The sequence below is a fragment of the Poecilia reticulata genome, chromosome 1, assembly GCF_904066995.2.
Source record: "Poecilia reticulata chromosome 1, P_reticulata-male-v2, whole genome shotgun sequence".
NCBI lineage: Eukaryota > Metazoa > Chordata > Actinopteri > Cyprinodontiformes > Poeciliidae > Poecilia > Poecilia reticulata.
In genome coordinates this window covers 18,469,903-18,490,855 of record NC_088830.1, presented here as the reverse complement: position 1 = coordinate 18,490,855, position 20,953 = coordinate 18,469,903, and the positions used below count along the sequence as shown (strand labels likewise).

The window sequence follows — 20,953 nt, the reverse complement described above, 5'->3', positions numbered from 1 at the left end:
TTTTGTGTCGGCTGTGCACCCTCCTCCTCTATTCAGACAGGGAGAACAAGGAGAGGAGAACCCTGGGACAAAGTTCTGGCATGAGTCCTGCTCCGGCAGAGGAACACGTGAGGCTGCAGAGGAATTAGCCATTCAGCTGCAGCTTCACCATCACCAGGCGGTCAAGTCTCCTGGCTTAATAAAGTTAAAGACACAGTTTTAACAGCTTCACTCAATGTCAGCTGAAAAAAAAAATTACAAATATCTGGGCTTAAAATGATATGTGTTTTATACTTAGTGAAACCTAAATGATAAATTTCTCTTGGTTAGTTTTTGTCTGAAAGGAGTATTATTCTACATTTTTTAAAACTGACACAATTAGATATTTTTTAAGACTTTGTTGTATTAAGACAAAAGTCAAGGAAAGTGAACATCTGTGGAATACGCCAACTTTTTGAAGCAGCAAAGCTTAAAAAAAGTGAACTTATTCACATTTATGCATTTAACATGTTAAAATAAGGATTTTTTTTTCGGCTCTTTGTTTGGTGGTGAAGCAACAGGAAAGCAGGTTGTGAGAGATGGGGAAGACGTGGCAAAAGTCAACGGGCGGGAACTCAAAACCCGTGACGGCATGGGTCATGGGTCATGGGTTTTTACCCTTGCGCCACCACCGCACCCAAAACTGTCATTTTTTTCTCATTTTTTTCTTGCTGCCCTGGTTTCATCACGTCATCTTGGCAAAAGTCATTTTCATTATTAGCTCTCTGTTGGAGGGCCATATAAATCAAGTTTATTTGTATCACAAATTTCAGCAATAAGGCAATTCAAACTGCTTTAAATGATAAAAACATGCAACGGCAAAGGGGCATTACACTCCAGTGGCAAAGTAAAGAAACTCAGCATTTTTTGCCGTTTCCTGGAAGTTTGTTCCAAATTAGAGGAGCATAAAGACTGAATGCCGCTTCCCCATGTTTGGTTCTGGCTCTGGGGATGCGTAGCAGACCAGAACCAGTAGACCTGATACAACTACAACAGATTAAGGTATTTTGGTGCAAAGCTACTCGGTGATTTATAAACCAGCAAAATAATTCTAAAGTCTTGAGTGATGAGCCCTATTTTTCTCGATTTCCTTTGCATGTATTACATGGATTACACTGAATTAAGTGCCTGAGGGTAAAGGGGACCAGACCTGTGTGGATGAAACTCTTTTCAGCCTTTTGTTTGTATTAATTTTATTTGACATTATTCACTAATTGGACCACTTTAATACCTCATAACGTTCCAACTAAATGCGTTGGTGTTTGCTAAAGCGTGACACAATGTGTATGTTCAAGTGCATGACTACTACTACTAAGGGAAGGTGCTGTAAATAGCAGAACTTTTGATCCTTTCACAAATGATTTCCTCACAAGAAACCAGGAAAAACCCCAGACAGGGCGGTCTTTGTGTGGCAAGTGACTCGCACAAGTCGAGCTCTTTGTTGTTTCCTGTGTGACATGCAGCCGGGCTTCCTGAATGCGGCTTTCAGGCACACCACCAGCACAACTGCCAAGACACATTGTTAACTTCCTGCTCGTCTGTACATGTCCACTTTTTTTTCTGCAAATAACCAGACTCAAATTAAAGCAAGGCTCACAGCTCAGATTTACTGTACACACAATGCTTGTAGCTTCAGGGAGCAGAGTTAGATTTAAAGTTAAATTCGGATCTCGTGTGGCAGACTTAGGTGGATGGTAAAGTTTTGGTGGGTTTGCAGTCGTGTCATGATCTTTCCATTTTCTGATGAAAGAACAGCACTCCTTCACGTGGTCAAATGTTGAGACATTGTTTTTTTTAAGGCAACTCCACTGAACATTTATTTACAAGATTTACAAGATTTAGCCTGATGTTTAAGATTATCTGATGGGGCCGTGAGTTTCATGTTAACGTCTACGTTCTTGTATTGCAGAGTTTCTACTAGAATCCCAGAAAGGTTGCATACCAAGTGTTTTTGGGTCAAATAACTGGAGTAATGCAGTCAAGGCCTCAGACATATATTAAATATAGTTAATCTCGGATAAATATATATGCATATATTTAAAGAACAAAAAGAGGAAGTACAATTTAAAGCAGTTTTATTGATGACATCAAATGAATGAAAATCCATCTATTGCAGTCATCGTAGAAGGCCGTTTGATCTTTTTGGAAAAAGTTTTTTGTTCTCATCAACAGAATTCATGTGTTCGCAGAAATTGGGATGAATCACCTGTCGATGGCAGTAAGAAACAAATTAGAAACTTAAAAAGAAAAAAAGAAAATGCATTAATAATTGCCCTGTTAAATGTTGAGGTAATGTGTAAAACACACTTCAGATGAATGGGCAGAGTACAATCATTCATACATAAAATATATACAGAAGTACATTAACACTCACGCAGCTTTCTTCTCCTATTGCACGGCATGTTAAAAATGTTAACAGAGGACACTTGAGTCAAAAATGTTACGGTTCAAGCATGATGCGTTGAGATAAGGTCAGTACAGATGGAAGCCAAAGATTCAGGTTTTTCCAGTGTCACTGGCACCTTTACACCATAGTTTTATGGCCTTACTGGGCCTGCGGCGTTTACAAAGAGTCCGTATTCACAACCAAGCGAGAGTACCGTTGAGTGTGAAATTTACAGGGTAGAAATAAAGTAAAGATGGCAACAAATACAAATATAAGGTCATACTGGCAACTTAAAAAGCACTTAAATGTAGTTAAACGAGAGCGATAGGTTCCAGTGTGGGAGATGTTGCCTGTTCTCAAACAGAGATAAGCAATTTTTATTACTGTTATTTCCAACAATCAAGCAACAGACATCCCAGAAACGTCTGTCCAAATGGATGACCAACGGCCATGAAAAGTGTTCAAGAAAGGAAAGTGCATCTTTTTTTTTTAAATACCCGAAAACATTCAAAACACTCTTATAATAAACATCTGAAATAGTGTTTTTCTCTATAGTGCAACAACAGACAGGATCAAATGAAGATTATTATTAACCTGCAGGCAATCAAAGCTCTTTAAACATCTAATTGTTTTTTTGTTTTTTTTGCCACAGTAGCAGAACAGTTAAAAAGGCAACTCAATGATTGATGCATGAACACAAACATGCCAACATTATACTGTACACAGCGCTCTTTTTATATAGAAATAAATAGCTGAAGTATCATCTTTAACCTTTTTAAATAATCTCCATCTCTATATGAATCTGATGCACATTTAATATAAAGTATCTAGTACACAACTGCAATTTTAACACTACTGTTAGACATAATATAGTTCTCTATGCGTAATTATTCATTGGACTCTAAATGAAGACCTGTAAACTTCAGTTTTTCCGCTCCGACTCATCACCTTATTATAATAACATCAAATGTCGGTCTTTTTTTTTTGTCAGGAGTTTTTTTTTCTTCTTTTTTTCTTTTTTTATATACAAACATTATATACAGAGTAGCTGATAATGAATGCAGGATTGTCTGAAACTCAAAATCAACAAGTGCTTTGTGGGGAGTTTTCTCTACTGTGAAGTTTATCTCATCTATGGTGAGCCTTTTCCCTTCAGGTTAGCCAGCAACCAATCCACATCAGAGTGGAATAAAAAGAGGGAGAGTCACAGCTATTATATGTGACCATACATATAATTTAACATGTGCTCGTGGTGAGCATGTCAGGCAAAGGGTTCCTACAAACTTTTCCTTTCAAAACTCCGGACTTAAGATGTTCAAATTTCTCATTTTATCTTCAGGCAGTTTTCCACAGGAAAATGAAAAACAGTGTGTTTGTTTTTTCCATTTAGAGAAGCTCAAACTTTTTGTAGCTTGATTGGTCAAGGTGAAAACTTCACCACCTCATCATATTGAGATAAAAATCTAGAGCTGATTTTATTATGTTCAAATGTTACTTTATCTGAAGATATCAAGATCCTGAGCTCAATATACTATGATAGAAATTTTTGTCTTGTTTTGATAGAAAAATGCCTTGAAGATTTTTTGTTGCGATGACAATATCAGTGCTTTATGCTCTTGTCCTAAGCTCTGTGTCTCATTTTCTCATTATAATGCTTTCAGTTTTTCATAACCTCAAGAAATATTGAGTTTTTTTAACAATTAGGGTTTCCCTGTCTCATTATCTAGAGATAATAACATTTTAAGCTTGTTTTTGATGCAGTAACAGTTTTTGTGTCTTTATTTTGTCAGTAACGAGATTTTAAACTCACTTCTCATTAAATATTTTTGATCCTACTATGCAGAGAAAAATGAATCTCAGGATACTTTGTGCTTAAGATATGGCAGTTGTGGTAACAGTTTTCATCACACCATTATCTTGAGATAATGAGACCATGGGCTTGATTTTGCTATCGTATCATTTACCTGATATCCAAAGCTCAAACGTTTGAAATAATTGGGTAAGATGTTTTTATCAATCCCCCCAAAAATAAGTCATAACATCTATTAGCGCCATAAGTTTTTGCAAATGTCATGCAAACTCCACACTTGTAAAGATTATGTCGGAACCCTCTAGGCAACCTGCAGCAAAGGAATGGGAAGGACTGTTATGTTCATCCTGTAAAGTGATTTCGTTTCAATCTGCAATCAGATTTTGTGCATGTTTTAGAGAAAGATAAAATATTGCACATTATTAAAGTTCGAGATAAGGAGAAATCAGTGCACCAGAATGCAAAACATTTTTGGTCCGAAGTAGGGATTACATTCTATCAAATAAAACAGTGAATCCTTTTTAAGGCCTGGCAAACACACACCTCTAACATCCAAAACTTTGAGCTCAAGACAGAGCCATCAGATCAACGGGCTCATTGTTTCACTGCAGTAAAGCGGCACTGGACCCAGAAAATGTGTAGAGCAGTGCTGTCTTCAACCCACCACCCCCAAAAAATACAGCTAATCAAAGTTTGACAAAATTTCTGCCAAATCAATTTCCTAACTTGAAGGGAAGTCCTGAAGACCTGAAGCAGAATATTTGCCCCGGATCCCTTATCGTACAGGGATCAGCTCCCTTCACTCTAGCTGTGATACCGTGTGGAAGAAAACATCAGAAGATGATTGGAGGATGTCACCTAAGGAATTAGAATGCAGAGAATAGCCCCTATGATGCAAATGGCACTGTTCAGTATGAATACAAACACTAGAACACCTGTACACACCTGGATAATTTGCTTTATAGGAAACACAAACACATTATATTCAGTTTGAGCTGCTTCTGCTCACAGCAAACTTGGGTCCAGTAGGGACACTGGTGACTTGCCTGGTCCCTCATCCTTTTATAATTAGCACACCGGAGAAGGAAATACTGGAAAAAAAGACCAACGTCGCTACAAAATGCAGCAGCGACTTAGGATACTCCGTACATGTCCTCTGACGCAAACAGGTCCAGAAATTACAACAAAGTTCATAAACACTGAATCCAGTTTGGTTGACATGGATATTCTCATACAAGGAAGCAGAGGACGGTACTGGAGGCAAAACCCCAGAGCTACCATGCACTTTCAAGATAACATGGTCTGTGTGTTGTTGCAGGGTGGGAGACCCCTCCCCCACCACCCTTTCTGCAGTGCTTGGAAGCAGTGCATGTTCACACACTTGGATTTGGCAAGTTTTGGGGACAGAGAGCGATAATCATTTATTTCCTCAACATCACACCTAAGCATAAAGCTCCCGTTGCAACCCCTTAGAAAAAAAAAAAAAAAAGCCTCAGCCTCTTGTGAAAACAGACGCTTGATGGACGTCTGTGGAAAATACGCACCCATCTTGTTTCTGCGGTTGACGTTGAAGCTAGTTTGCATTAAGCAGATGCGGAAAGTAAGAATGCAGCGTGGAGACATTCCAAGTGGCTCCACGTTTAGAGAGAGGTTGTGGATGAGAGACAGTTTTGAACGCAGCTGTGTTTCTTGAGTTAGTGAGGTTTATACAGGCTCTCGGTTGGGTATTTACTGCCACTGAAGATCACCAACACGTAGCACATTTTCATCAAATCTGGTTCTGTTTTATGATTTTTTTAAATTTTACTTAGTAAAATATACTTGGTAATCCTGGGCCTTTATTCATCAATAAGATCTTTCTTGGTTCTGTTTCTTGTGCTCCAAATGCGCAGAGCCACCAGGAGGTGGGCTCAAGCTACCTGTGTCTTGCAGATCAACTCATACTGTGGTCGCACTCTCCAGCAACCTGCACAAAGAATGTTAGCAGAGGCTGTCTGCTTTCACATGGAGGATTTTGGAGAAACCCGGTCTCTTCTTTAGAGCCTGAAAAAAAAAAAACAGAAAACAAAAGAGAGGTAAAGGATAAAAATAAATCCCTGTGAAATTTATGGAGCACCACTAAGAGATTCTCGAAATTTAGCTATGGTTTGCTGTAGCTCTACAGCTACCAAGGGCCTCTCGCCTGATTCTCTGTCCATTCCTGCAGGATATTCAGGATTATTGATGTAAATGAGACTGAGAATGATTTCCATGTCACAATTTATTTATATATATATATATATATATATATATATATATATATATATATATATATATATATATTTTTTTTTTTGTTTGTTTGTTTGTTTGTTTGTTAAAGCAATACAAAATCATGCATCATTCTTAAAATTATGCACTACCTTGTATCGGTCTGCTGCATAAAATCCCAAATAAGTTCACTGAGGTTCACTGAACATGACACAGACATGTGTCGACTTCTGTGGCAACACAGAAGCCAATGCAAGTAGGCATTGACTTCATTGCACCACACGTCAGTCTGACACATCAAGACAAAGTCTTTCATGTCTCTAGTCATGGGTGTTATGGAACCAGCTCACACAGTCAGTCCCACTCATCCAACACCAATAGATTCAACAATTGAATCCAGAGTCAATTCTGCCAAAAACAGATGTATAATTTCTAGTTTGACACAGGAACATTTTCTTTGCACACCAGGAACTATTCGCTGACACGTAAAAGGTCAGCTTCTAAAACTAAAACTACGCCATCAGTGTTTTGGAATGTACAGGGGAACCGCTGTGAGACACAGAGGTGTTGTTTACCTGCAGCTTGTTAACCATTTCATCAAACAGCTTTCTGGCTTCTGGGCTGTTGGGGTCCTCAAAGTAGTCTTCTATACCAATCTGAACCACAATGGATTTCAGGTTGCGGCAAACACCTGGTTGGAAGGAGGATTTGTGGATGTAATTCACATCTGAAAGTTGTGCTTGGTTGGGAATGTTTAAATGACTCAAAAGAGCTCTAAAGATAAAGCTTTGACACAGAAAAAAAATAAAAAATAATTATTGACTGCATAGTCCAGAATTTGACATTGAATCGTGTTACACATCAGTCTCAACTCACTGTTGAAGTGGAGCAAGGCTTTAGGGGTGACCGGTGTGGATGAAAGCACCAGCATCTCCAGACCCTTCAGGCCCTCCCTGCAAACCTCTGCTGCCACCTCCTGGTTGATTTCGCTCACATGGTCCAACTCCAACACCTGCAGGCGCATGCAGTTTCTCGCTGAAAAAATAGGAAAGAGGAACAGCCCACATTCAACACAAGGATCAAGTAGGAACACGTTTTGGTACAACACATTCACCCAATTTATTTTTATGATCTACATTTTCAAGAAATCATGAAACAACGCGATCCCTGAAGTCGGTTTGTGATTCAGCAGTGGATGGATTATTTTACACTCGGTGTAGATGGAACTGGAAGAATCAAAAACTAAAGTAAACAATATGTTGACACAACTCAAGTTCTGAAAAAATGAAATCAAAAGTAAAAGGCATTGGTGACATATAATCAAATCATTTTCTTTAGTTCAGATTGGATTTTTTTTATTTTTAAAGCCATATTTTTAAGAGTACACAACAAATGGTTGCCTTGTCAACAGATGCTCCCAACTGAGATCTCTGATTAATGTTCTCAGGGCAACCACAGAGGTCTTGTGAAAAGCATCACACTATAAGAATATTTTTCCAGGGTATTAAGTAAAACAAAAACACTGTAATTCTGCTGTATGTTCAATATTTACCCAGTGAGGCGAGTCCCTGAATCCCACATCCAGCTCCACCCACACCAAGAGCACGGAGATGTGGCCAGCATCTTCCAATCGTCTGCAGGCATCGGTTGCTGAAACGTGCTGGTTGTTGACTGAGAGAAACAAACACTCTAATGAAAACATGATCACCGGATTGGTCTTTCTGTTATTAATCTCATGTCTGATTACTAATTAATGTTCCATCATTTTACCATGGATGTAGGGGCGCCACCTGCAGAGAAATAATATCTCTACACCCTGCGCCAAGGGCCCAGATAACCTCCTGGCCAACTGGATCTGTGGCGCTCCTGCAGACAAAAAAAACAAAAAAAACCCCGATGTATGTTTGAAGATACAATTTGAAGAAAGCGGCTTCGTTTACCTCACGTGAAATATAAAACAAGTTTAAAAAAGACAATGAAGTGAGATTCATGCTGTAACATTTTAAGACAGCTGGGATCTGATGGCAACGGTTCACCTGTAGGTTACGGCCTGGAGGGCTCGGCAGTAGCAGCTGGCCAACCATAGGGAGCGATCAGTCAGAAGGTTGGGACAGTGTGAAATCTTTAGTATCAGCAGGTTACTTCCTGTGGCCTTTAACAACGCCTCCAAACCTTCCTCAAGACAGCCACTTTTGACCGAAATATAAGAGAAGGTTACGAGAGAGAGAGAGAGAAAAAAAAAAAAACAGACGTAAAAATAAAGGTCACTTTTAATCATACTTCACTTCTAACAATGTCAGGACATGCTCCTGGGAGCTCTGCTGCTACCGCCTTTTGTTTGCAACAATCATCAGATGCATTCAGCGGCATACAGCATTTAAGAGAACTTTATGCAACTAAACGCGTGTCCTTCATACAAACAACAATCCACTCGAATCAAACCTCGTTGCGTGTTTTCTTCCGGCAAATAAAAGCTGATATCCACATGCTGCGAATAATTAAACCGCACACAAACGTCAGCATACATCATTCGTGTTCTCTCTGCTGGCTTTCCTCTCATCAGTCACTGTTCAGGAAATCACTCGGTGCGTCGCTCGGCCACAACAGTCGGGCAAACAATGGGGTTAATCAAGTCAAGGCAGCACACAGAGCAGGAATAAATACCCCCGGAGCTGTAATCTGTCTACAACAGTGAACGTGTCGGTGTCTCACCGTGTGCTTTTAAGGTAGTCCTCCTTGGATTCTTTCTTGCCTCGCTGCCTTGGTTTAAGGTTTTGCAGAATGAGGGAGTGCGTCTGCGTGCACCACTGAGACAATGTGGTCAAAAACTAGAGAAATACATACACTTACAATAATTACACTGTTCCACAATGATTTCTCTTTGAAACAGAGGACAAAGCGCAATGACAACGCACCTTGGAAGAAATGCGAGCGTTTTCCAGCAGCACCCTGGTCCACACAGCTGGGTGTCGGGCCACGAACCTCCAGTTGCGGCAGACCTCGGCGGTTTTCAGGAGGGTTTTGGTGTCCAGGTAGGTAAAGATGCAGAAGAGCGCTGCACGCATCTTCAGGATTTCTGGACTTATCACCTCGTTGGATTTTGATGGGCTCTTTTCGTGGCGGCATGGCTTGCTGTAAACCACGTCAGACCGACCTGTAGCAACAACACAGACCTTTAACAGATACCATCCAGAGCCTCAGGAAGGTTTCCATACCTCTTGAAATTGATCCCATTTTGTTATTACAAAATAACACAAAGATCCATCATGCTAATAAAGACTGAAATAATTGTAAATCTACAAAGACCAGGGAGAGCATTACTCACTGCACACTAATTCTGGTGGGCAAAGATTTAGTCTGATTTAATGTCAGATAAAGAGGAAGAAAGGGCTATGTGGTTTTGTGTGTATGGAAATATCTGGTTTCAGGAGTTCCTAAAATAAAACACTTTTAATACTCGAGTTGCTTTGTAGAACAGAACATCTTAAAAGGTTAACATTCTGTGCCATAAAATATAGAAAACTGCTTCTCAATTTAGATTCCGTTTGACTATTTTATACATTTTTGCTTTAACTAGTGCTTTTGTTAATTAAGGTCGTCAGCATGTGAGACTTGTGGAGTGGCCCATGATGATTAACTGATGATGATTAACTAGCTTTAAGATGAACAAAGTCAAACTATTCTCAAATGAGAATTTGTTTTGTTTTTCTAACCTGGGGAAATTTAGACACATATTGCAGGTAAGATATTGACTGTTATAAGTCACTACATAGAACCCCATATATAAAATAATTTAATCTATTTCAGTGTAGTAAAACTGAGAGCCTTTTGGAAACAAACCATAATAATAACTCTGTTATATATTTTAGATAATGTACAGTTTCAAAGCTTGTTTTTAATTTTTTTTCCCTTTCTGGTACATTTTGAACTTTGCTGCAGTTCTAAAAGTTCCTTTTTTTATTATTATTATTATTTCACTCATTTGTTTTTAATGGGATCTCCTTATTCCTGAACATTATGAGTCGTATGCCCCTTAAGGTGTGCTTAAGCAATCGGCTAAATATCTATGAGATAAACGTTTTGTCTTCACCATCCTGTGGTAAAACAATTTTTGTCACATGGTGGCGCTAATCTCTAACTAAAAACAACAGAACCAGATTGCATAATTAGTTTTCAGCATTTTGTGCTTTTTATCCTATCCACTGCTGTTGTTACAATGTGTCCAATCCCAGCCTGCCATAACCCTCACAGCAAAATTTATCCTCCATGACTCACTTCATCTTTGGCCTTGGGAGGCATCTGCTTGAAACCATCAGGGCTGTGAACCAATGCATACTATTTGACTCTTTCTCTCTCTCCCTCACTCACGCACACCTCCTACACTCAAGACTGCCAAATGAACTAAAAAAACAAGCCTGTGTACTTGCAGATACATACCACACAAACAGCTCTGGCAGAGTCTCTCCTAATAGGGAGAACTACGTCAGAGTAGAGAGGCTAGCAACATGTTACATGAGACAAAAAAAAAAAAAGAACTTTTCAGCTAATGAGGAGACCAAATTTATACATGTGAATTTGTCACTGAGCCCCGGCCCAGTTTCTTTCAGTTCCAGACTGCCACGGTCCAACCTGATATATCCACAGCAGACGGGGAACGCAGAGTGCAGCAGCAGGGTTTGTAAGGAGGTTGGCATGGGATGATGCTAACAGAAAAATGCACAATCTGTTGTGCAGCTGAGCTGTGCAACAACAACTGGCTAGCTAGTCTCTTACATAGGAACTGTAAGAGATGGTTTATTGAGTTACTTCCTTGTGTTCTTGAGAGCAAAGCTGGTTAAATAATGGATGCAAAAGTTGGATCATGACATAAATACAGTCAAGTGCAAAAGTATACATACCTCTGTGACTTTTTTGTCAGTTTGTGAAGTTACAACCACAAACTTCAGTGCACAGCATTTTGATTTAATGTTATCAATTACACATGATTGAGAAGTGGGAGTAGAATGTCTTCACAAGTCATGTACACAGAGTTCACTTGTGTATAAGGTAATCTCAGTGTAAATCCAATGGTTTTGTGAAGGCCTCAGAGGTTTGTTAGAGAACATTAGTGAACAAACTGCATCATAAAGAACAAGGAATACAACAGACAGGCCCTAGAGCCCAGTTCTGGAAAGCTTCAGTCTGGGTAAGGTTAAAAAAAAAACAGTATTCTAAGCTTTGCACATCTGACATCTGCTTAACTTATTTAAAAATGGAGAGAGGGTGATGCAACTCCAAACCTACTAAGACAAGAAGAAGAGCGCTGAAAGTTCAGTCCATTTACACTAACTTGAAACAGATAGCCAGAGATACAGTGGAGTCGTTTAGGTCAAAGCATATCAATGAGACCAAATGGTCCAGTTAAAGTGCAGACCTAAATTAAAATGAAAATCTGTTGCAAGACTAAAAGGTAGATGTTGTCCTCCATCAAATCTGACTCAATCTGATTAAGCGAGAGGCAAAGGTTTAATCTCTAGATATGCAACGCTGGCAGACACATATCCCAAACTACTAAATGATAAAATAACATCTCAATACCGCTGTTAGTCAGGACAGCACAGCAACTGCCAGTTCTACGGTGTTCCACTAACCCTTCAAGTCAGAGCATCGACTTGTTTTAGCCTTTTATTGTTCGTATCATTAAACTCGCCTTGGTGACGGGTGAAGAAAATACCTCAAGATTGTGACTATTTTGCAAACAACTGTTACCCGTGTTAGGGCGATACGCTGCCCTGCTGTGGTGAGGATAGGGTACTGCAGACTGCTGAACCTCAGCCACAGCTCTCCGCTCTTGCTCCCACATCTCCACTTCAGACTCGGTGGTCCGCGAGCCCACGTCCGACACGTCCCCCTCCTCACCCTCGGTGCTGTTCCTGTACGGTCGCCGCTGCCAGTTCTGAATGGCCTGCTTGCGAAGACCCCAGTTTCTAGACCCGCATCCCGGGGAGCGCTCGTAGCCACCCTCGCCCATGCGGCACTGCATGTGATAGTATTGCGCCTCGGGACAATCCTCCATGGGATGCATCTCGACGCTGTCGCTGTCGTAACCTCCAGAACCCTGCGAGACAGACTTTATCCTCCCTGATGCTCTGCAGAGGAACACAGGGTATTTAAACATTAAACACCTTCCTGCTTCGAGCCAAACACATATATAACATCTCATTCTCAACGTTCACTTTAGTCTTACTAAATAACAAAATAAGCTTGACTGACCATTAGCATGATGAAAGTTTAAGAAACATAAACATGAACATGCACAGAAACGTATAAGAATCAAAACCTCTCTGAAATCTGCATTAGAAATATAAAGCCACAAATTAGAAACGAGAAAAATTTATTTCTTTACTCAAACCAGAGCATGTAAATCTCTGCTTTGCACAGAAAAATCTGTCTGAAAATGACAGATTGTGTTTTTAATGGGGATCAAGTGAAAAACGGTTTCTTGGACCAGCATCATTACCACAAGTTTGCTTGGCGACAAACATAAGGAAGCATTCCTCTAAACTGTGACAAAACTACCAACATCTACCATAATTTAATATGCGAACACAAAAACCTAATCTGGAATTAGAGGGCAAATGTAAAACACCTGAATAAGTACAGAAGACATGTTGTCTTATTTTGTCTTGGAAGAAAAGCCATGGATATAATCTGCACCACATGCCAAAATATTTTCCATTTCTCAGATTTATCTTTGCAAGCCATGCTTGCACTGATGAAGTCATATTGAATAAGTCGCAAAAACTGCTCCCTATTTTCTAAAATGATGCCTAACAACAGCAAGGGTATAGAATGTATTGATCCTTAGCGAGGAGCTATTATTAACCCAAGACAGGAGGCTCAGACGAGCGCTTCTGGCCACAACGTGTGTCTGTGTCTGTTCTGCTGTCAGTGATTCAACGGGGAAGGCCTGACGTCACGACAGGAAATACATTCACTACCAACTGGGAATGATAGTTGGGTTAGTCAGACTACTACGGTACAGCCATGTGTCTGAGGTTGGTGCCAGAGACCCAGAAATAGTTCAGTCACACCTCAAATCGGGACATCAACCCTGTATCTCAGTGCTGCTACTGAGGGAGATGCAAAAACTCCAGCACACTTCCCAGGACCCAACAAAATCCATCATGTAGACAACACAAAACAATAAATCTTAAAGGTTTATCACATAACAGCATTGGGTAATAGGTCGAAACCGCTGCACCTCCAATAAAGAGAGATTGTCCTTCTGACAACAGTGAACAGCTATGGTGTGATGCTGTAAATTGTATTGTTGTTTTAGATATTTTCAGTCTCACGTCAGATTTGGGCAAAAAAAACTGTCTATTGGCCAAATTTAGTACATTTAAAGGTTCTGACTATTTTCCTTATCTCTTTTTTAAATAAATAAATATATAAAGGAAGCATGAATTACCTATTGTTTACATGTGTAAAAAACAACCTGTTTTTCTTCTGTTTTTGTTTCTGACCTACCCTGTGCTGGGAGAAGATCGTCTCTCTGACACTTGGTACATTCCTCTTGTGCTACCAGAGAGGCTGGAATTTCTCTGAAGAAAAATGACAAGTAAGCAAGTGAGAACAAAGAGTTAATTTGTTTGGAAGAGATGGAAATCTGGAAAAAAAAAAAAAATCCAAAATGTTTGTTAGTTTTGGAATCTGGAAAACGTCTGAGGGGCAAGTGTATCGTTTTTCAGTATGGTGCTGATTCACAACTCAGAAGAAAGTGCTGACCAAGATGGAACACCAACATTCCTGGGGCTAAGCATTATTAATGCAGAGATCATTTTGAAAGAAATAACTAATCAAAAACAACAAACCCCCCTCCCCCTAAAAAATATGAGTATTGAATATCCAGCAAGAATCGTAATGAAGTGTGAAGGATAGTTTCAGTTTTAGGTGCCATGAAACAAAACCTCTTTACTGTAAAAACACTTATAAGACTCAGCTGACACCTGCTAATACTTTCTACTTTCTGTTATATTTTCCATGACCCCTGCCAGTAACAAACTCAAAAATCCTTTTTTTTTTTTTTTTTTGTATGCAGTGAACACACCAGGTCTAAGTACAACCAGGCTGTTCTAAACAAAACACCGTTTGTTGTGGGAGTTGCTACTGCAAGAAGACGCAAGCATAGCTTTTTCAGTGTCTGTGAGGTGTTTATAAATGAGGACAGAAAAAACACAAAGTGTCAGAAATTCTTTAAAAGAAAATTATTTTATTTGGAGTATGCCATCTGTTTATTCAGCTTCAACAGAGAGCTAGACTCTGGTGCTTTGAGTGTCTTTCACTTAGCTTTTTTTTTTTTGATAGCCTGCAACAGGCCATCAATTTACATCTAGCCTGGAGACATTAAAACTGGGGAGGGAGCGAACTGACCCAGAGCAAGGTTTGCCAGACAACAGGAAGGCTAAACAAGTGACACAGAAGTTGCTCTCTTTTGAACTCAGCCTCTGTCTATTATGGTGAAAGCTGAATTTGGAAATAGAGGCAGAAGAGTTCAAGTCAAGATATTGCTTCTCAAAAAAATAAGCATGGATACCAATGCTTAAAGTTAGAAATCCTAATGTGCTAATTATGCTAATTGCTAGTAAAAACAAAGCAGGGTTAAATGTCAACTTCCTTATCTGTTTGTCTTTGGATTAAAATGGCAAAACCCTGTTGTTCTCACAAATACAGTGTCCAATGTAATGAGCACTCATGGCAGGAAGATTAGGAAGAAATATTCTGAAGTTGGTTAGTATGTTGATGAAAAAGTTCAAAAGGAGATAAAATCTGTAATGGTGGATAAAAGCTCTACAAAAACTTAAAAATCTGCATACAAATTCTGATGGATGCATATTTAACTTTTTTTTTTTTTTTTTGCCTTTTTCAATTAACCATTAAGTCTGATTATCCAAAGGACATCCAACAAATGTCTACATCTGTTTGATTTTACTGAAGACCCAGGCCTGGTGTCTGCTGTAAATGGGTGCTGTGGGACACACCCTGGACAGGTCACAGGTCACACACACACACACGCACGCACGCACGCACGCACGCACGCACGCACGCACGCACGCACGCACGCACGCACGCACGCACGCACGCGACAAAACAAGACAATCAATCTCTTGAGCCTACAGGCAAATTTAGAATCTCCAATTGAACTAAAATGCATATTTTTGAACTGTGGGAAGAAACTGAACATGCACAGGTATGCAAACTGTAGACAGAAAGGCCCCAGAACCTTCTTGCCCTGAGAAATCTGACCCTCTATGCCACCCCATCAAGTACAAATAAGAAAGTAGGGCTAGCTGAAAATTTATGCAGCATACTGATCATCAAGACGGTAGCTGTTAGAACTCAAATTCTGAAAAAAAAAACAAAAACAAAAAACTGATCAATAAATATTTAAATCCATAAACTGTAAAATTTATGAAAAGCATATCTGAAAGCAGATGACAATTTGGCATGTTCACATATCTTAAAAGCTGATTCTCATGCTGTTTTCTTTGAAACAAATTCCTCTTGTCACTCTTTCACACATCACTCATCCCCAAAGCACTCGCTGTTTGCACGAGACTGCGCGTAGGCATGAGTGAAGCAGAGCCAGGTGTAGGTCTGTGTACTGACATGCCTCAGAGGCAGAGCAAACACAGGCACAATTTCTCCTTTTTTCCCCTTCTTCCCACTTCTTGTCAGTGGAAATGGTCTATACAGGAAATAGATCAAACTGTCTGAGGCTCTGAGTCCGAGACACACTGATGAAAAACAGAAGAAGGGCAAATCTTCAGAACATGGACGAAATAATAATGCATTCATCCATAGAGGTTTGGATGAAATTTGAGTAGGTTTCCGCTTCGAACTCTTGGTGTAACGAAGCCAAAGAAATTTCAGCAAACGCTGACATTTGATTCAAGCTGTGTTCCCTTTGTTTTCTGTGAGAAAACACTTCAAATCAGCCTGGAATTAAAATCACAGAGAGAGAGCCGGAAACAAGTCCACTCCGAGTGTCAGCCCTCAAATACGTGTTTGGCTGTGAGACCCGTCTCCGTGGAGATGAGGGCGACCCCGCTGCCACCGGATGGAGGGAGGAAGAGAGGCTGTGAGGGTGAGTGGCTGCCTGGGTAACATCTCCAGGCTTCCCATTCACGGCGCTACAAGGTGTCAGACAGTTTGAACTCTACTCTGCACTTGTGCTCGTCATGCTGATTTTTTCAAAGTCAGACAACACTGCACATGCATGCAAACACGAAGCTGAGATATCTCAACTTTTAACACAATGCATCTAAATGTAGGCAACAGTATTGATCAAAAATGGGTAACGCTGCATTTCTGAATGACTATTAGGGTTAGGGTTAGGGGTCCTGAAAATATAATTAGCAGGCATTTACAGGTTATCTGAGCTTATATTTAGCTGAAAATAGCACTATGCTCTCCTCTCTTGAGCTCACCTCACTAGTTTTCTATAACACCTAGGTTTTAGGACTTTCATGGCCTTGGAAAAAGGTTGACCAGTGAACCATAACTGTATTGATTTCACCATATGTTTTGGATCATAAACTTACTAAAAGACACGATAACATATAATAGCTTGCTTGTACAGACCATCAGATTGCGATTTAAAAGATTTCCTATTGTACCCAGCAATGTGTGCCACACATTCATCATTTATTTCATGCTAAATAGCCCTGGACCGTTTGTTGCAAAATAAATTGAATGTTACTCTCATTTGAGTCCCATTAGAGTTTAGCAAACTGCACATGTTTACATTCGTTATGGTAGGAGGGGAAAAAGCACTTTGCTAGCATATCTCCAAAACAGCTATTTGTCTTGTGTAAGACATCAATAAAAATATACATTTTTCTTAAAGGGACTCATAAGTATTCCACTAGTGACTTTTGTTAAATTATCTTTTAGAATATTTAACTAAAGAATGCAAGTATTGGTATGAATGCAAAGAAATTGTTTAACAAATTAAACATATATAGTGTAACCTTTTAATTTGAAGTGCCTGTAAATTAGTATATGGAGCAGTCATATGGATATTAGGATATTGATTGATCAAATGTACAAATTAAAAGTCAGGGGAAAAAACTGTGAAAGTATGCTGCAGCGAGAAAAGAGAAGCATCATTTTAGGATTAATTTGCACCTTTACAAGGGATGACAACAAATTTGTCAGTTTCTGTGCATCATGAACAATGGCAAAACATTGCACTGAGTGAGGGATTAATAATGCCTCTGTACAGTCGCTGATGGTCTTTGAAGAAAAGGATTTCCACATAGAGTCTAAGAGAAAATTTGGTCTCGGGCAGATCTGAAGCACATCTGATTAAAAATCCTGTTAAAACCTTGATGGAAAGCAGGAGTTAGTTTCCATGGCAGCACACACATTTGCAGAATATGAAGCAGGTCACCTCTTTCTCCACAGGTGTTGGATAATAATTTAAAAAGGTGTCATTTTAAGAACAACCTTTTGGATATTCTTTTTTTTCTCTCTTTTTTTATTGCATCGTTGTGTAATAAGGCAAAACACAAGGGGAGAGTGGCACAGTTCAAGCCCTGATCCCGGAGACAAAAGTGCTGGATGTCAGTCTAAAGCTGCAGAGGCTCCTCTTTGTCCATTACACTCTCCGGTAAGGATATATTGCAGCAGAGACTCAATGTTCTGACTGATGTGGTGCTGAATGATAAGCAGACAAGGATCATGCTTCCCGTTTATGTAGTCTCCTTGTTCAGGAAGCATCAGCTGATCAAAAGATAATAACTCCTGTTGGAGGAACTTAATCCAAAAACGTCACTGATCTTTCGCTTTAGGAGATCTGAAGACCTGCAGGTTTAAAAAAGCAAACTATGTCCGTGACTACCCTCATTGATTCAAATTGACATTGTAATTAGAAAAGGTATACACGTGTGTTTGAGGCAAAGACTGACAGTTCAGCATTCCCGATAAATTGTAGCAGCCTTTTGATCTCTATGACTCCAGCTGTTTTATTTACCCCTGAAGCACATTTAAAACGGAACCAAAACGATCCAACAGGAGTGCATGAATACTACATTAAGACCACAAACTAAAAATATGTTGAAAGATCCGAACCTGGCGCCCAGTGCCCTTCGAGGCCTGCAGACTGCAGCGTCCCAGGCTGCCGTTCGGTGTGGTGCCGCAGCTGCTGATGATCTGCAGCTGTTTCTCAGCACGGTCAGCTCGGTCCAGAAGCTCCTCAATGAACTGCTGCAGGCGCACCTTAGCGTTGGCTTCCCGTGCCGCCGTCTCCTGAAGGAACTGGTCGATCTGGGAAACCTCCCTGCACACACGGAAGGAGGAGGCAGTTTTATAAAGACAGTCTTTAAACTAGAAGCTATTTCCCAATGGGACAGGAGTGTGAGGACAGAAGCAGCTGTCCTAGTAAATCCCAGATTCTCTAAGTGAATGCAACTGGAGCAACAACCATTTGTCTTTGTGGCACCACATCATTTAAACATTTAGGTGACTCGTCCAGTGTGAACTGATGATCTTTACTTGTTTGGTATATTTTCTTTTAAGATGTTGAAATGTAGACAGGCGCATTTCTTTTCTGCGCAGAAGAGCTGCTGCAGAGAATTCAACTGAGGATGAAAAAGGAGTCACTGAAAATGTCCCAGCTATTAAATGAAAACTGGGTCAGCAGTCTGTTTGTTTGTGAGCATAATGGTCATTAGTTTGGATTGTTTATGTTTAGCCGAAATCCATCAGTCGATGCATCGAAACATCATACATCCCAGAATCTACTCCTCAGCAGCAGCAACACGCATAATGAAGTTTTCTGAAATGGGGACATTCTGAGATAAAAATAGTTTGGTGTCTGGCACAGTTAACTTTACTCCTCTCCAGGCACAGCTGACAAGAATTGTGAATCCAAAATTAGTCAAGGTAGCTGACAATCAGCCAGACGTAAAAGCTGCATAACAAAACAATGAATCAGCAAATGAAATGAAAGTGAACTGTTTCAGGAGGGGGTTTTTTTTCTTTTTGATTTCACTGAAATTTGCCATTTGAGGTTTCAAATGGTTAGAAAATACATATGCATTTTATTCAATTTAAATAAGTCAATTTATTTCAGTGGGTCAATTTAAAAACTGAAACTTAAATATTTATTTTAGGGCGATATATTTCAAATTATATTCATGGCAATTTTGATAGCTATGGCTTACAAGAAATGAAAATAATGTGTTGTAATTTTAGAATATTACATAGCACCAATAAAACAAAAAAATACAAAACAACATCTTTAACACATTAATGTTATGTTATGGTTGAGACAATATGGGAGAAAATTGCAATCAGGAAAAGGTAAATGTTAAATTAGCTGTCTGTCCATGTGATGCATCCAAGCATACCAAAGGAAACTTAAGAGGAGAAAAAAAGTTACGTTTGTCAGAATGCCTGTTTCAGAAAAATTTATCCTGAAGTCAGAATTCAGATTGGCCAGTCAAAGAGTCAGTCACAGCAACAACCTAAAAAAATCTAACATGGCTGCCTTGCTTGGTAGGACTAATGACAGCAGCAGTTATAACATTTTATAACATTATATAAAATATGTCAGACGCACAACACAATTCAGCCACTGACTGTTAAAAATATATTCGAGCATATAAATAACGGCCCCACAGTTTATCACAAATTCATCGTTACCACTGCACAAATTAAACATAGCGTGCAGAACTGCTTGAAGTTCAATAAATGTTTGCAAACTATTTAGGTACCATGCTTTCAGGCAATGACTGTAAAACATTGGTGAGGCGTGAGGTGGCCACATCATTATGAAAATACAACAGACATCAGTCAGAAGAAACTTTTTCAACAATATCTGATTGTTGAGATGGACATAATGTTTTTCTTTCTTTCCAGTGGCTGGACAAACTACTCATTACCTGCAGTCTATGTCTGCTATGAACCTGTGGCAGTAAGACTTTTTAATTATTTGTTTATGCATCCCAAGTCATATTGTTATTTGTATTTCACCAAAAATAATCACAAATTGACATGTTCCAAATTTCTGGCAATGATAGTTTGAAAATATAGACAAATACATTGTTATCAACTAGTGTTAGCTAGTCAGATTGGTTAGTGAGCACAATTAGCAAATCTGACTGCTTTTCCAACAAGCAGCCGGAATGAAGTACGTCTCATGTAGGTAAACAGAACACTGCGTCATTTGTCAGACATTTTATTATATGTTATTTAAAAATTCCAGTGTAAGAACAGGGACAAATTATTCACCCCATTTATGTGAACCAATGAAAGCAGCATAGAGGAAACATAGAAAAAGGTGTTTTTGTTAGCAACCAGTAAGTGAAAAAAGCATTTTGTGCTTTGGCATCAGCGTATTCATGCAGCTTGTCTTCATCAATTATTCAACTGTATCAGAAATTTGCTTCATATGACGATAACAGGAGTAGCCAATACTTTCCTCCCCTTACAGTATGAAAGGA

At 39.4% G+C, this 20,953-nt stretch overlaps 1 protein-coding gene across 3 annotated transcripts in view; it reads right to left on the bottom strand.

Moving 5' to 3' along the window:
* Positions 1 to 2,076: 2,076 nt before the first annotated feature.
* fbxo41 (F-box protein 41) overlaps positions 2,077 to 20,953 on the bottom strand; it is a 37,682-nt gene continuing 18,805 nt past the window's right edge. For 2 of the 3 annotated variants that reach the window (XM_008411873.3, XM_008411865.3), the window contains exons 4-14: positions 18,579 to 18,786; positions 13,974 to 14,047; positions 12,210 to 12,589; positions 9,377 to 9,615; positions 9,174 to 9,289; positions 8,498 to 8,650; positions 8,232 to 8,327; positions 8,014 to 8,132; positions 7,338 to 7,496; positions 7,037 to 7,152; positions 2,077 to 6,257 (exon numbers count right to left, since the gene is read on the bottom strand). In XM_008411873.3, coding sequence (XP_008410095.1) covers positions 6,195 to 6,257; positions 7,037 to 7,152; positions 7,338 to 7,496; positions 8,014 to 8,132; positions 8,232 to 8,327; positions 8,498 to 8,650; positions 9,174 to 9,289; positions 9,377 to 9,615; positions 12,210 to 12,589; positions 13,974 to 14,047; positions 18,579 to 18,786 — 1,723 coding nt within the window. In that variant the 3' untranslated portion in view covers positions 2,077 to 6,194. The remainder of the gene's footprint in view (positions 6,258 to 7,036; positions 7,153 to 7,337; positions 7,497 to 8,013; positions 8,133 to 8,231; positions 8,328 to 8,497; positions 8,651 to 9,173; positions 9,290 to 9,376; positions 9,616 to 12,209; positions 12,590 to 13,973; positions 14,048 to 18,578; positions 18,787 to 20,953) is intronic. The other variant, XM_017305978.2, reaches the window with a different exon arrangement.